Source organism: Agaricus bisporus (assembly GCF_000300575.1).
Source record: "Agaricus bisporus var. bisporus H97 unplaced genomic scaffold AGABI2scaffold_2, whole genome shotgun sequence".
Lineage (NCBI taxonomy): Eukaryota > Fungi > Basidiomycota > Agaricomycetes > Agaricales > Agaricaceae > Agaricus > Agaricus bisporus.
The window spans coordinates 2,548,965-2,562,166 of NW_006267355.1; the positions used below are offsets into that span (position 1 = coordinate 2,548,965).

The 13,202-nt window shown below is 46.0% G+C and overlaps 7 protein-coding genes across 7 annotated transcripts in view; 5 read left to right on the forward strand and 2 right to left on the reverse strand.

Moving 5' to 3' along the window:
* Window positions 1-406, forward strand: part of AGABI2DRAFT_65105 (hypothetical protein) — a gene marked incomplete at both ends in the record, with an annotated part of 1,556 nt that extends 1,150 nt beyond the window's left edge. The window contains one exon of the mRNA XM_006458571.1: window positions 26-406. Within this exon, the coding sequence (XP_006458634.1) occupies window positions 26-406 (381 nt within the window). The remainder of the gene's footprint in view (window positions 1-25) is intronic.
* A 1,489-nt stretch (window positions 407-1,895) lies between these two features.
* AGABI2DRAFT_190884 (hypothetical protein) lies at window positions 1,896-4,045 on the forward strand. The gene is made up of 8 exons (XM_006458572.1): window positions 1,896-2,158; window positions 2,209-2,338; window positions 2,402-3,084; window positions 3,137-3,412; window positions 3,470-3,489; window positions 3,547-3,713; window positions 3,777-3,813; window positions 3,875-4,045. Exons 1-8 carry the CDS (start codon window positions 1,918-1,920, stop codon window positions 3,929-3,931), a joined length of 1,611 nt encoding a protein of 536 aa, XP_006458635.1. The 5' UTR covers window positions 1,896-1,917; the 3' UTR covers window positions 3,932-4,045.
* A 1,334-nt stretch (window positions 4,046-5,379) lies between these two features.
* AGABI2DRAFT_46840 (hypothetical protein) lies at window positions 5,380-5,622 on the reverse strand (the record flags this gene model as incomplete). Its single annotated transcript, XM_006457627.1, has 1 exon — window positions 5,380-5,622. A coding segment is annotated over one exon (243 nt), but the record flags the coding sequence as incomplete, so codon positions are not given.
* Window positions 5,623-6,703: 1,081 nt separating this feature from the next.
* On the reverse strand, window positions 6,704-7,998 carry AGABI2DRAFT_217388 (hypothetical protein; the record flags this gene model as incomplete). Its single annotated transcript, XM_006458573.1, has 5 exons — window positions 6,704-6,882; window positions 6,939-7,082; window positions 7,135-7,667; window positions 7,734-7,913; window positions 7,969-7,998. 5 exons carry the CDS (start codon window positions 7,996-7,998, stop codon window positions 6,762-6,764), a joined length of 1,008 nt encoding a protein of 335 aa, XP_006458636.1. The 3' UTR covers window positions 6,704-6,761.
* A 148-nt stretch (window positions 7,999-8,146) lies between these two features.
* AGABI2DRAFT_190886 (hypothetical protein) lies at window positions 8,147-9,481 on the forward strand. Its single transcript, XM_006458574.1, has 7 exons — window positions 8,147-8,329; window positions 8,387-8,800; window positions 8,861-8,872; window positions 8,930-8,980; window positions 9,029-9,058; window positions 9,112-9,152; window positions 9,209-9,481. Exons 1-7 carry the CDS (start codon window positions 8,231-8,233, stop codon window positions 9,306-9,308), a joined length of 747 nt encoding a protein of 248 aa, XP_006458637.1. The 5' UTR covers window positions 8,147-8,230; the 3' UTR covers window positions 9,309-9,481.
* Window positions 9,482-9,714: 233 nt separating this feature from the next.
* AGABI2DRAFT_134344 (hypothetical protein) lies at window positions 9,715-11,143 on the forward strand. The gene is made up of 4 exons (XM_006458575.1): window positions 9,715-10,022; window positions 10,082-10,565; window positions 10,746-10,798; window positions 10,963-11,143. The coding sequence occupies exons 1-2, from the start codon at window positions 9,727-9,729 to the stop codon at window positions 10,530-10,532; spliced, it is 747 nt and encodes a 248-aa protein (XP_006458638.1). The 5' UTR covers window positions 9,715-9,726; the 3' UTR covers window positions 10,533-10,565; window positions 10,746-10,798; window positions 10,963-11,143.
* Window positions 11,144-11,961: 818 nt separating this feature from the next.
* Window positions 11,962-12,951, forward strand: AGABI2DRAFT_190888 (hypothetical protein). The gene is made up of 3 exons (XM_006458576.1): window positions 11,962-12,211; window positions 12,266-12,697; window positions 12,751-12,951. Exons 1-3 carry the CDS (start codon window positions 12,039-12,041, stop codon window positions 12,842-12,844), a joined length of 699 nt encoding a protein of 232 aa, XP_006458639.1. The 5' UTR covers window positions 11,962-12,038; the 3' UTR covers window positions 12,845-12,951.
* The last annotated feature ends 251 nt before the right edge of the window (window positions 12,952-13,202 follow it).

The window sequence follows — 13,202 nt, forward strand, 5'->3', positions numbered from 1 at the left end:
ACACTTCGGGATTGGACCCATCGAGGGAATGATATGCGGCGTGCCAGTCTTGGCTTGTGATAGTGGAGGACCAACTGAAAGTATCATTGATACACCATCCGATGATCGCACCGGTTGGCTTCGCCCTCCCGATCCCGTTGTATGGGCGGATACATTGCAAGAAATACTTGCTCTTTCACCAGGGGCGAGAGAAGCTATATCTTCCAGAGGAAGGGAACGAGCTCGTGAGTTTTTCAGTTTGGATGCGATGTCGAAGGGATTGGAGGTAGCTCTGTTCAAGGTGGTTGCGTTAGGAAGTGTGCAAAATCTCATTTTCAAAGTTTTTGTCATGTTGATTGGCCTTCTTGCCGCTTATGTATTTACTTCTAAGATTACTTCTTTTCTTATTCCTTCACGATTTCAATAACTTGTACACAGTACTTCGGGTAATCAGTCGGTGCGAGATCCTACGATGTATTTCCAATTTGTCAATTTCATCCTGCCGAGACCGAGATGTATTGATAGATACGAGTCCTAGACTTTTATTCAGTCGGGAAAAGGACGGCGAAGGACGGCGAAGGATCGCCCAAATTTTGACAGTTGTAAGGTAAATTTATTTCACGACTCAGGCTTAGGTTTGTAGGAGTTTGTAGGTTACCTTGGCGGTCCTATGACAGGGGAAATCGCTTGTCCCTGCACTGCCTAAATGGCGCAACTTGGTTGTGGAAGAGCATTGATTTTAATCCATGATGCGCATCTTTGTTCAAATTACCAAATGTTGACATTATTTGTTTTAAAAAACGTTGGACATTGTCATTTCAATTTGCGTTTGCTTTTTTTGCCTCTGATACTATTTCGTAAAGTTATATGACAAATTTTGGAAATAGAAGATAACGGCATATGTATGTCCATTTTTCGGTTTCCCTCGGCCAATTTGGGATCAACATGTGAGCATTTTCCGATTAGGTAGGCATTTTTTGTGCATTGAGTAGACTCAGCTTACCGGGTTTGTGGGGTTGAAATTTGACTCTTTACTTGGATGCGTTTATCTCGGAGTTAGAGGTAACCTACCTTGAGCTCGTCCTTGTTGGTCTTCGAATGCGCTGATCGTCTCCCCGGCTCCCTGCCAGTTCTAGACGATAAATGGGTGGAGCATAAAATATTGACCTTCTGACACGGCAAGTGACTTTGCATCCGTTAGTATATTTTAAGCTGCTGAAAAACACTTTAGTGTCCCTGTCCCTGATGTGAACGCGAGCAAAAGAGTTTGTAAAAATTACCATGAAAGAGACGAAATTATAGATGGGATCTTGTCAAGTTTCAACAAGCGCTCAAATCCAGGTTCGGCTGCCCAGCCCCGTGCTGAAATGAACGTTTAAAAATTCTCGCGTACGATGATTTTTTTCAGGTCGAGTCAAAATCATAATACATTGGCTTCAGAAAAAGAGGGTTTGTTTCACATATGAAATGGCACGCGTGCGATCCTGAGGATGTCCGTGTCGTCATCCATATGCGACTTGCTTTGTTGCAGAGTCAATCCGTCCATGGCTAGCGTAGGAATGGAGGCGTTCCTGGTTCATGTTACTTCATTACAGATCGTTTAGGCTATCGACAGGGTTGGTTTCCAGCTTATTCCATGACGCGGTGCCGGATCTAAGAACAAGCCACCAGCCACAGAGAATAACATCCAGTTCAAAGTCGAGAGACTAGACCGAACTTGAAGCTTGGAAGAAAAAACAGGTTTCAAGTCAGTGGACCGCCAGTCTAGAAGATGCCGACTGTGGCCGATATTTTGCCTACGTTGCAGGGTGGGTCCAGGAACTCCTATGACAAGTTTTATGGGACTGTGTATTTATTTTCGGGTGAGTAAACACACCAGGGTAAATTCTCACGTGGCAGAGCAGGGAATGACGGCATTCGACTGGTTGAGCGCTCACCATGAAGGGTGCATTGTCTTTGCTGGCACTGGCTTCACTTTGTCGTTCTTTCGTCTACGCAGCACCTCACAATGAAGACCAAGTTGTTCTCGGGAACATTCCCTTCGAAATGGGAAGTAAAATAAAGTCCTCCGTCCTGGATTTCATCGATGACGGCAAAAAGGAGATTCTGAAGGGCAAGGCCAACATGGAGAAGTGGTTGCATGCTGGTAAAGAGTTTATCAAGCAGGACGATTTGCTCTGTAAGCTTTTTTCTTGTCGCAACTCTATCGTTGTGCTGACACATTTTCAGACGAACTCGTCTCTCTGCCTACGCTCAGTTCGTACCAACTAAGGATCACTGAACCAAAGATATGCGATCCTGCTGTCAAACAGTATTCTGGTTATCTTGATATTGCAAACGACAAACACTTATTCTTTTGGTACGTCATCAAAGCCCAGATTTCAGTATGTCGGCCTGTGCACCAATGTCACTTAAAACATAGGTTCTTCGAATCAAGAAATTCGCCCAAAGATGACGACCTGCTTCTTTGGCTAAATGGAGGTCCTGGATGTAGCTCTTCAGCCGGGCTATTATTCGAACTCGGACCTTGTCGTGTCTCCGATGAAGGGCATAACACAACGTACAATCCCTTTAGCTGGAACACACACACCAATCTCCTCTTCCTTGACCAACCTGTGAACGTCGGCTATTCCTATGCTGACGATGGTACGACTGTCAGCACTAGTCCTGCCGCTGGCAAAGACGTCCATGCTTTCCTCGAACTCTTCCTCAGCCGCTTTCCTGAGTATTCAACCCAGCCGTTCCATCTGGCTGCCGAAAGTTATGGTGGGACGTATGCTCCCAACATTGCCAAGGTCATACATGAGGCAAACAAGAAGCTCGCGGTGGCTCCCACGCCTGGACACAAGCACATCAACCTTGCGTCTGTTGTCCTTGCAAATGGTGCCACGAATCAATATGTTCAAATGGCGTCCATTCCGGACTATGTCTGTGAAGGGCCATTCCCGATATATGACGATCCTCAAGGTCCTCAATGTCAAGCGTTGCGAAGTAAAGTCCCGACTTGCCAGCGCCTCATCAAGGCTTGTTACACTTTTGGTTCGCGGTTCACCTGTGCCCCCGCCAATGTCTACTGTAATTCTCAGCTCCTTGGACCACTCATGCGTATGTACCTATACCACTGGTATCCAATGAGCTGCATCTAACTTCACTACAGAAACCGGCGTGAACCCATATGACGTTAGGAAGAAATGTGATAGAGAAAAGGATGGACAATTATGTTATCGCCAGATGGAGTGGGTTGACACTTGGATGAACAACCCCAAGAACATGGCCGCATTGGGTGTTAGACCAGACTTGACATTTCAAAGCTGTAACATGGACGTCAACCGGGCCTTTACCCTGAACGGCGACGGAATGCACAACTCCGCAATACTCCTCCCTGATCTTATTAACGACGGTATCCGTCTCCTGGTATATGCTGGGAATGCCGGTGGGTCAAATCTCTGCATACCGACATCGACCTATCTAACCACAATCACTCTCTTAGATATGATGTGCAATTACATTGTTCGTAGCGATTCATGCATATTCGAGCCTGAATAACAGCTTAATCATTTCTCCTAGGGTAACGAAAGATGGGTAGAGCAACTTGATACCCAGTTTCTTGAGGAATTCGGTTCATCTAAATCAGTTCCGTGGACACTTTACAAGTCCGGTATTCAAGCAGGTAAAGTTCGCAGCGCAGGAAGTGGCGCAGGGAACGTCACATTCGTCACCGTTCACGATGCCGGGTAAGTTCTTTTTTTTTTACACCAATACCTTATTTGTCTCAGCTAACTTGCGGTCTGTGATAGACATATGGTTCCGTACGATCAACCAGAGGCTGCCCTGGTGAGTTTTCGTCTCTGTTCCCTTCTGAAACTAGATTTCTGAATGCGCAATATTGCTGCAGGATTTGATAACCCGCTGGATCATGAATACCCCGTTGAACCTGGACCATAATTTGTAGAAGGTTAATTACTCGTCGTTAGAATGTAATTCTGAGAATCAGAGAAAAGAAGTTCTGTAATACGCGTCAACCCTGTATACTATTTTTGATTCTGGAATTATGTTTCCTATTGGGGTTAGATCAAATTGGACGATTTCACAAAAAAAGCGTGGTTAGTAGGGTCACAAAAGTGTAATGGTTGTCTGACGGCTTGATTGGAGCGAGTGGATTTTCGTCCAACTCTCGCTGCTTAATATGTATTGCAAAGCGAAAATGTCGGGCGACTCTTCAGAGGGCACATATGGGTCACATGAATTTTTGGAATGGAATGGGCGGCAGTTGATAAATGGAGATGAAAAGCCCATTGATTTTTTCAAACCCCAGAACAGGGTAGCCCTCTGCGCTCGGAATGCGTTCGGTATTAGTCGATCGAGATCCCTTATTAGTGACCGGTGGCCGACTAGACAATAGTACATATAGAGTATAAATGAGCCGACTCGGAGGGTAAGTAATAATCCGCGAAAGCCCATTAAAAAAAGGGAAGATATATAACGGTATGTGGCATTAAGAAATATAAAATATAGACAGGGAATCGAAGGACAGTATGTATGAATGTATTGACAGGTACCAAGAAGATGGAATTTTTGACAAGTAGAGTGCGATTTAAATGGTATTGATGGCTAGGTTCGCTACGATTTACCAACTAGAAGAATCCTTTTTTCCTTCAAAGGGCTGTAAAAGAATTCTGATAACCGGTCGCAACCGCGTAGTCATACAGACTTGTATGACATGGAGCCATCGGCTCAACGTGTGAACTGCCTGTTGAACCATACCAGAGTCCCTCGGCGTAGTCGGGATATTGCAGAGTTCCATATTGCTGTACTCCGTAATATCCCTCGGATTGCACGAAGTTGGATGACGCGAAGAAGTCTGTAACTTCTGGAAGGCTCGCGAGAGTGTTCGGCGGTATTTGCGTTCCGGTGGCTATCGGAGAAGGAGACATTTCTCCGCCCTGGAATAAGGGTGGTTGGGTAGACACAGAGCTAGTCGTCTCTGAGGTAGTAGAGGAAGGTGTCCTGGTGAGGCTATAAGCGGTATATTCGGTTGGCATCATCTGTAATTGTCCAATGAAAATAATGAGAAAATGATCGGTGACAGTCAACATTGGAACTCACCTCCTGGACTGCAGGTATTTCGGCGCTGTCCGCGGGCGCAGCAGAAACGCCGCAAGCTATGGGCTGTATCCACCTAGTAGACGAAATTGACAAATGTTGACCCTCAGAATGAACGCCTGATTGTGATCCACCGGCGGTAGACGAGGGCCAGCTTGTGGGAGTAGACGCGGTCGACACGGTAGGCAGCTCGCAAGATGCACCACAATTTGTCGGAGGACGGACCTTCTCGTCGGTCACCGGCTCAAGCGTCAAGCGCAGTTTATAGCGACTTTTTGGGCCGGTTCCAGGTTGTCGTTGTGGGCGAAAGCGATAGTCAGGATTACGTCGCATATGTTCCTCACGCTCCTGCTCAGCGCGAATCATATACGGCTCCTTTTCCTCAGGCGTCATCTGTTTCCAAGCCATGGCTGCACGCTTAGAGAGTGAAGGCTCGGTAGAGTGTATGCCAGGAGGACGACGGATTCGACGTCCTTTTCGACGGTGGGTTTGAGAATAATCGCAGCGAAATACTATAAAAGCATTTCTGGGGCGAGCTACCCATCCCGGTTCGTGTGGGCGGCGAGTACTTGGGCAAGAGGAGCGAATAGGACGCGAGTCGGGGTCAGAAAATGAGGAAGAAACTGAAGACGGGGAGTTTGGAAATGCCTGGCTAGGCTCTTGAACCATTCGAGTATAACTTCCTCCGTATTGGTCCTGATTGACCGAGGGGGACCATCCAACAAGTTGCCCGCAGAATGTCGACATTCGACAAGTGGGCCCAATGAAAAGAGAACGGTTGAAGCACCCAAGCGCCGACCCCGCCTTTATCATGCTTTTTCGTTTTTACCCTAGAAATTTGACTAGATCCAATATTTTCTTGGCGGTGTCGGTAACGTGAACTTGCCCGCTTTCGACAAACATATCTTCGAATCAAATCGATCTAAGATCTTGACCTTGGAAGTACACAAACTGTCAAGGTCACATGTGAAAATCCGAAGGGTGCTCCCGGTGGCATTTAACTTACATCACGAGTCAAATTTCAGCGCAGGGACTCCCCTCATCGCAGCTATGTTTAAGATGCCGATGGCGGAAGAAACTTCCACGCATGTGGCGCTGCTGGGCATGGAAAATTAGGCTGTTGTCTCAGATTTGTCATTGCCAGTGCACCTACGGTTACGCACGGCGTTGATCATTGGCACAATAAATCAAATCCGTAGCGACCATCTGCAGATTTCAACGGGTAATCATGGACTCGCATGGTGAGAAGCGACCTTTTCGCGCCATTTGAGCTAGACACTTCGGCGTCTCCACATCCGTGGCACATTCTTTTGTCTCAAGAGAGAAAAGAAAAGTTGATCCTGGCGAACTTTAAATTAATAGTTTAAAATGGGCACCTTAGGCGAGATGGCTCGATTCCTATCACCAACTTGGAACTGATACGTAAGTAGATCAGACTCAGTGGTTTTCCGATAACTCGGAGCCAGGCTGCAATTTTCAAAGTTCGAAGGCGCTTAATTCGGACTGGCGGACCCACTTGGGGACCCACCATTTTATCTTGTCAGACTAGGTCAGACTCGAAGGGAATTTCATGCAATCCAGCGGTAGACCTCCATTCCTGGATATTCCAGGAACCGAATGGTATGATCGGCACAAACGATTCTTTTTCTGATCCTTCAATACAAATGTCCAACGATGAGTCACCGGCCCGGCTCCGCGAGATTTTCGGAAATGCCTGTGCTCTCTAGTGAGAGAAGATTAGAAATTGTGGTTTCAGCAATGTTTTTGAGGGCCTCCTGCGTAAGGAAGGCCTGGTGTCCTCTATCGTTGACATTTTGAGTCAATATGTGAAAATATCGATAGAAAAGGATACTAACGTCATGAAAACGTTGTAGAAAGACAATAAGCGGGCGAACACATCGTCATGGATCACTTTTGCGCTGGAGTCGGAAAAGAAATATGCCGATTCGCGCTCGTAGACATCCATGCCGACAGCCGCCACATGGCCTGCTTTCAATGCACTGAAATTTTTCCTCAGCATTTACGAGAGCTATAGCGAGAGAATAAACCTACCGTATCAAGGCGTAGGTATCGATCAGTCCTCCCCTCGAGGTATTGATAAGGACTACACCTGGTTTCATCTTCGCAAGGGTGTCATCGTTGATCATATAATTCGTCTTGTCCGTCAGTGGACAATGTAAACTGACAATGTCCGACCTCTCGCACAACTCGTCTAACGTCTGCACATAATGGATCCCATATTCTTCGGCAACAGGCGAGGGATACGGATCATACGCAATGACGATGCTATTAAAGCCCTTGGCCAAAATCCTGCCAGTTAAAAGGCCGATCTTTCCTGTTCCGACGAGGCCTACTGTTTTTCCCGAGAGATTGAACCCTAGGAGTCCGTCGAGCAGGAAATTGCCCTCTCGAACCCGATTGTAAGCCTTGTGATATTTGCGAACTACAGTCATAATCATCCCGACCGTGAACTCGGCCACTGATTCGGGAGAATAGGACGGTACGCGAGCTACTTTAATCCCCAACTTTGACGCAGTTTCTAGGTCCACGTTGTTATAGCCAGCACATCGCAGAGCAACAAATTTCTGGAGAGAATTAGTTTAGATTAGATTAGAGGAAGATTGATAAGAAAACCTGAAAAAGGGACGCACGACACCCAGGGTCTTTAGATGTTTCAATACTTCCTCGTTGCAAATATCGTTGACGAAAATGCATATAGCATCGTGACCTTCAGCAAGGAGTACGGTGAGAGGATCAAGGAGCGCTTCGATGAAAGTAAACTCGATTTTGGTGTTTGCGGACAAAGCTCCTCGCAGGGAATCGATGTCGTACTGACAACAAGCCATATCTGTGCATCTCAGAGCATTTTCAACGGGGTGGACAAACCTTTTGAGTCCCATAGACAGCAACCTTCATGGCTGAGTGTGATACCGATCGTGGGCATCTTAGCCTTGATTGAGATTGATGACGGTGACGTACAAATCAGATAAGATAAGATAATTAGATTGCTGCCGAGTTCTTACAGGTTCTTACATCATAATCTACCAAATCACTACTTGAACCCCGACTTGTACGCCCAGCGACCTCACTCAACGAGAAACTACTGGCTGATAGACCTTCATAGGTCAGCTCATCAAACACACATATCATGGCGCCGGGGAAGGGTACCAACACGAAAAAGGAGTCCGGAAGAGCCAAAAAGGCAGAGAACGAGGCAAAGAAACGGGATGCCGCCGCGGCAGAGAAAGCACGTCCAGCAGTTACTTATCGTTCTTACTGCTTGCTAACTACATTACCAATTCAGGAACGCAAAGAAGCGGACGCTTGGACTGATAAAGACACTAAAGCTGGGAAAGCTGCAAAAGAAGCAAAAGAAGAGAAACGGAAAGCCGATCTCGCGCGGAAAGCAGAGAATGCGAGACTTTTGGCAGAAGAAGAGTCTAGTTTGAAGGAGAAAGCTAAAGCGGTGCCAAAGGCGAGTCAGAAGAAGAAGTCTGAACCAATTAAGCCTGCTGGTCCTGGAGCTATTGCCGCTGGGGGTGGAATAACTCCGGAGAGTACGACAAACAAAGGCAAGGGCAAGGATCAAGAGGAAGGGGCAGAGAGTTTCAGTGCGACGGGCATTGATAATGCATTGGACTTGCTGGAGGTTGTCACAGCAAAAATGGACAAGGCTAGCCTTGGCTCGCAGGCAGCAGGAATGGAGAAGCATCCAGAGGTGGGCCGGACCTACTTTTTCTTTGTTGCCTAAAATTTGACTCAAACTGTTCTCCGATAGCGTCGATTTAAGGTATGCAGCATCTCTTCACGACCCTGGTTCTGATAGTCTAATCCACGCGATCTTAAGGCTGCCTTTGAAGCATATCAGGAACGTGAATTGCCCATACTCAAAGAAGATGTAAGTCTTACTAGCCTAGATGTGGCTATGCTGACCCAAAACCTTCAGCATCCAGGACTCCGCTTGCAGCAATACAAAGTAGGTTATGTTGTTCTCTTCTTGACTAGCAGCCTTCATCATTCCGACAACAGGACCTGCTATTCAAGCAATTCCAAAAAGCCCCAGAGAACCCGTAAGAAGTCAACTTCGAATGTGGGGGTTCGTGATATCTGATAACGTTATCAACAGGTACAACCAGACGACGGTATCTTACGACGCTTCCAAGGACGAAAGGCTTGATGCTCTTAAGCGTAGACGATTGGAGGTTGAAGAGCGCCTGCGGGAATGAGATACCGTATCAAATATTCGACAACAGCCTCCGGCTGGAACTCATTGACCGTCCCGTGCTGTAATACCGTTCATCGTGATCGCTTATAACGTCGTCCGTTTTTTGATGCTCCGGATGGGTTGGTGTACAGCGCCTCGACGTTTTCATTGCCACATTCATAATATCACGATACCGCATTGGCTTTCTGATCCGGCTTATGCATCACCTGTCAGAATAAGTGCTGCGGGATAACTGCGAGAGTCTATAAGCGATACAGCATTCGCACGGAAGACGCTGGTTTCGATGGACCTGTGTGCAGACCCACTCGCCAAACTTTCTCTCCGCACAGCACTGCACAGGTTATATTATGTAATAGCCTCAATAAAAAGCACGACTTCCTCAGCCAGTAAAATTTTGCAACTCCTCGCTCTACCACTCAATGTCTCCTTCATCCATTACCCTTAGCTGTCGCAGCAGCCCAGCGACGTCACCCAGAGCACATTCACCTGAGGTTATCCGCACCAACACCCTTGCGGTCACTTCGATTCCCAAAGCGTTTTTTGAACCTGTGATTCTGGAGCTTTTATCCGCGCATTTCTCCTCGTTCGGGCCCATAAACCAGTGGGTTCCTCTAGCAGGATTCTCAAGAATCATCATCGTCTATGAGAACGAGGATGATGCTGAAAACGCGAAAGTTTGTTCCGATCCGATTGTCTTGAATATCGCGAATGGACGGTACGTGTACCCTTTGGTCGTCAATTTTTCCCTTCAAACCATTAATGTGATTTTATCAGAATGTCAAAAATCGTCCTCAGAGTATATCGGGCCGATCCAAATCCACTTATCGCGCGCAATAATGAAGATACAATCCCCCAGGATAATTATTTGAAGCCTCCACCACTCGAGAAAAATTTTCTCATATCGCCACCTGGGTCTCCTCCAGTTGGATGGGAAGCTGTGCGAGAGGACCCACCCAACGCCACACCTTTGGCTGATGACCTCATTGAAGCTTTGAAAAAACTTCAAGTGCATCAGAAACGCAAACCAAGTCTGGAATTGGTGCTGGAGCCAAGTGAAGAGTCCGGTGTCGGTGTGTATGTTGAGGATTTCGACTTGGCCCAGGGGAACGACCCCGAAGAGGAAGTGAAGGAGGAAGATTGGGTTTACGGTGTTACCGCTCCCGCGAGGTCGAAGTGGATACCTGTACCAACTGCTATGCCGCCGATGAGGTCCGTTTCTGTTTAGGACGTTCGCGCGGTTCCGATTTTTCTTGTACCGGTGAGGATCTTCTCCACTTGACATTTCTATCTTCTCTTTTCCACCTTGGATGAAACAACTTCAGACCTGTTCCGAGCCCTTTTCCGGGTCATTGCGGATAAATCTTGATTGCCTATAATAGCTGAACTCTTCTTCCATTTACTGCTTTCGACAAGCTTATGCTGATACAATATTCTCTAGATTTCTTGTGCTGTGTCGTAGTAAAATAGGTTCTAATGCCACCGACCGGATGTGTAAGCTATTGTGAGTATTTCTTTCCAACTCTTTTCACATAGAGTAGACATCATAAGATGAATCAACTATCAGACCTGTTCTGACCGTTATGGAGACAACGATAACATTGCCTTTTATTTTCTGATACTTTGTTCTACTCCCTTGTTGTTGAAATCCGTACTAACTTGATTATCAGAATTCCTGCATCGTGCCTACTCGTCCTTTTATATTTCAAGCAACAATAATTTTTTTCATGTGCGCACGGATCTTAGAATTTGGACAGTTTTCGTATGTAGCAATATGGACATTTATACTTATTGTGTCATCAATGATTAATTAATGAAGTGAAAGAGAATTAGACGATGATGATCGGCTGATATAATTTTGTCTCCATCTATGGCGGGTTTCAGGATGACATCATTGACTCCGCTCTCACCACATCAGTTCGCATTCTCATTTCTGGCCGGCCTACTATAGGGTTGGCAGAATAGCGGATAGCGGATAGCAAACGTTCCCACGAGTTATATAATCAATCACATGACTCGGTTTAATACTTCCTGCCAGAAAGAACAACATCGAGTATGTGCGGAAGCTACTGCATTCCCCGAAAAAAAATCTTAAAAACAACAATAAATATATTGCTGAATTATGTAGTTATCAGATCCACTAATAATGAGCCCAGGAGCTGTGAAGTGGACCGGTAGTGGAACACTACACGAAAAACGACTTTAAACGAGTGATATGTTATTTCTCCGATGTGCAACTGCGTCCGAATGCCATCCTTGTTTGGCTATACAAGTATTATGTACGTGGGACAATGATGAACACGTAAACCGTCGAGCGATGAGGTGTAGAAAGCTAAATGTTCAAGATAATCTAATCTTTGCTTGTTTTACGTCTAATCGTTTGATAAACCAAAGGGATGGTAGTCGATAAGGGGTGAAAATCATTAAAATTAATTTTTACAAGGGACCACCAAACCGAACTAGTGGTATTCGTTGGTATTCTTCTAGCTTTAATCTCGTTCTCGGTTCAGTAAGGTAACATAACTTGCATACTGTAGCATAGAGGATTCACTACGTGAGAACAGACATCCTTATATATCTTTCTTTCTTTCCTTTTTCGATTTTATTTTATTTTATTTTCTTTCTTTGTAATCATGCCACCCCTATCGCTATCCGGCCTCATTTCTCCATCTACCCTGTGCGACGTTAGCAGTTCACCATTGCAGCCTCTACCACCCAAGCCACTATTACCATCATGCCTCTCGACTCTTGTTACGAAGAAAGCTACACGATCTTTGTCGAACCTATTCGAGTTCCTTCGCCTTATGCGCGCACTTTCAGCCTTGACAAGGCTAATCATTTCCAGTCGAAATCACTCCTATCGGCCTTTGGGTATGGATTATGTGCAGGATTTGTTGGTATCACTGCGTAAGTGGAATTTTGACTGTGGATTATATGTCGTCATCTAAGCGAGCATGACAGGATGAACATCTCGCAGACCATTGAACAACAATTCACTGGTCGTCCTGCTTTCCGTGTTCCTGGCGAAAACATCACTCGCTTCTTCCGCCAATGTTTCAACTTTGCCAAAAACAATCCACACGTCAATCATAGTTCTTACAGGAAAGGTAAAAGCAAGGAGAACCATCTACCACCTGAACTAGAAGACGATTCTGAACCGTTCAATCTCGCAGAGTCGTCTAGCGGAGCAGAACCCGAACCGGTAGCTCCTCATTCTGATGCGATGACGAAGTGGGGAGTTTATCTTGGTCAGGGAGCGTTACTTGGGGGGTTGAGAGGAGTTATGAGTTATTATGGTTGTAGGAGCACTGTGTCGGATCTCGTGTTTATGGGATTGACATTCCCGGGAGACGGATGCTTAGCTTGGAGAGAATTGACTGAGAATACGCCTTTGTGAGTGTTTCTTCGTCTAAATGGTTTGTTCTTGAAGTTAATGAATATGGCAGGGCGCAGATCGTTTTGAATTCTTTGCCTAATATTGCCCATCAGACGGTTTACGCGTTTGTGACCGGCTTTTTGTGCGACCATTGGGTAAATTAAAGGGCAATGGCCTCTTGTAATAATAGAAGCAGTAAAGGCTATGAGTGTCGAGAAGGAATACGTTACACATCGGTTATTTGAATGATACTCTTGGATGGTTACGACTATAAAACAATGAGACAAAGGCGCATACATTGATCCTTTGTTACAAATCTGGCATGGGCCTTGCATCGAACCTGAATCGTTTGGAAATAGAACCCGGCTACATGTTTGGGCTGGTTCTTTATCCAAAGGGCTAGGCTTTCGGTGCCAGTACGACAAGTAGCTGGTCCGGGCTTCGTGGAATTCAGAGTTCCACGAAGCCCGGTCAGCGGCTTTTTGGCTATCAAACCCAACCTTTCGAACTTGAGGGAAAGAA

What these genes read in the sequence shown, in the direction of transcription:
- AGABI2DRAFT_190886 (XM_006458574.1), top strand. Translation starts at nt 8,231, where the DNA reads ATGGCGCCGGGGAAGGGTACCAACACGAAAAAGGAGTCCGGAAGAGCC. An exon ending in ATGCCGCCGCGGCAGAGAAA is followed by an intron (nt 8,330 to 8,386) that starts GCACGTCCAGCA and finishes TTACCAATTCAG; the next exon opens with GAACGCAAAGAAGCGGACGC. An exon ending in TCCGCTTGCAGCAATACAAA is followed by an intron (nt 9,059 to 9,111) that starts GTAGGTTATGTT and finishes TTCCGACAACAG; the next exon opens with GACCTGCTATTCAAGCAATT.
- AGABI2DRAFT_134344 (XM_006458575.1), top strand. Translation starts at nt 9,727, where the DNA reads ATGTCTCCTTCATCCATTACCCTTAGCTGTCGCAGCAGCCCAGCGACG. An exon ending in TTGAATATCGCGAATGGACG is followed by an intron (nt 10,023 to 10,081) that starts GTACGTGTACCC and finishes TGATTTTATCAG; the next exon opens with AATGTCAAAAATCGTCCTCA.
- AGABI2DRAFT_190884 (XM_006458572.1), top strand. Translation starts at nt 1,918, where the DNA reads ATGAAGGGTGCATTGTCTTTGCTGGCACTGGCTTCACTTTGTCGTTCT. An exon ending in CAAGCAGGACGATTTGCTCT is followed by an intron (nt 2,159 to 2,208) that starts GTAAGCTTTTTT and finishes ACACATTTTCAG; the next exon opens with ACGAACTCGTCTCTCTGCCT. An exon ending in GGTATATGCTGGGAATGCCG is followed by an intron (nt 3,413 to 3,469) that starts GTGGGTCAAATC and finishes TCACTCTCTTAG; the next exon opens with ATATGATGTGCAATTACATT.
- AGABI2DRAFT_190888 (XM_006458576.1), top strand. Translation starts at nt 12,039, where the DNA reads ATGCCTCTCGACTCTTGTTACGAAGAAAGCTACACGATCTTTGTCGAA. An exon ending in GGATTTGTTGGTATCACTGC is followed by an intron (nt 12,212 to 12,265) that starts GTAAGTGGAATT and finishes CGAGCATGACAG; the next exon opens with GATGAACATCTCGCAGACCA. An exon ending in TTGACTGAGAATACGCCTTT is followed by an intron (nt 12,698 to 12,750) that starts GTGAGTGTTTCT and finishes TGAATATGGCAG; the next exon opens with GGCGCAGATCGTTTTGAATT.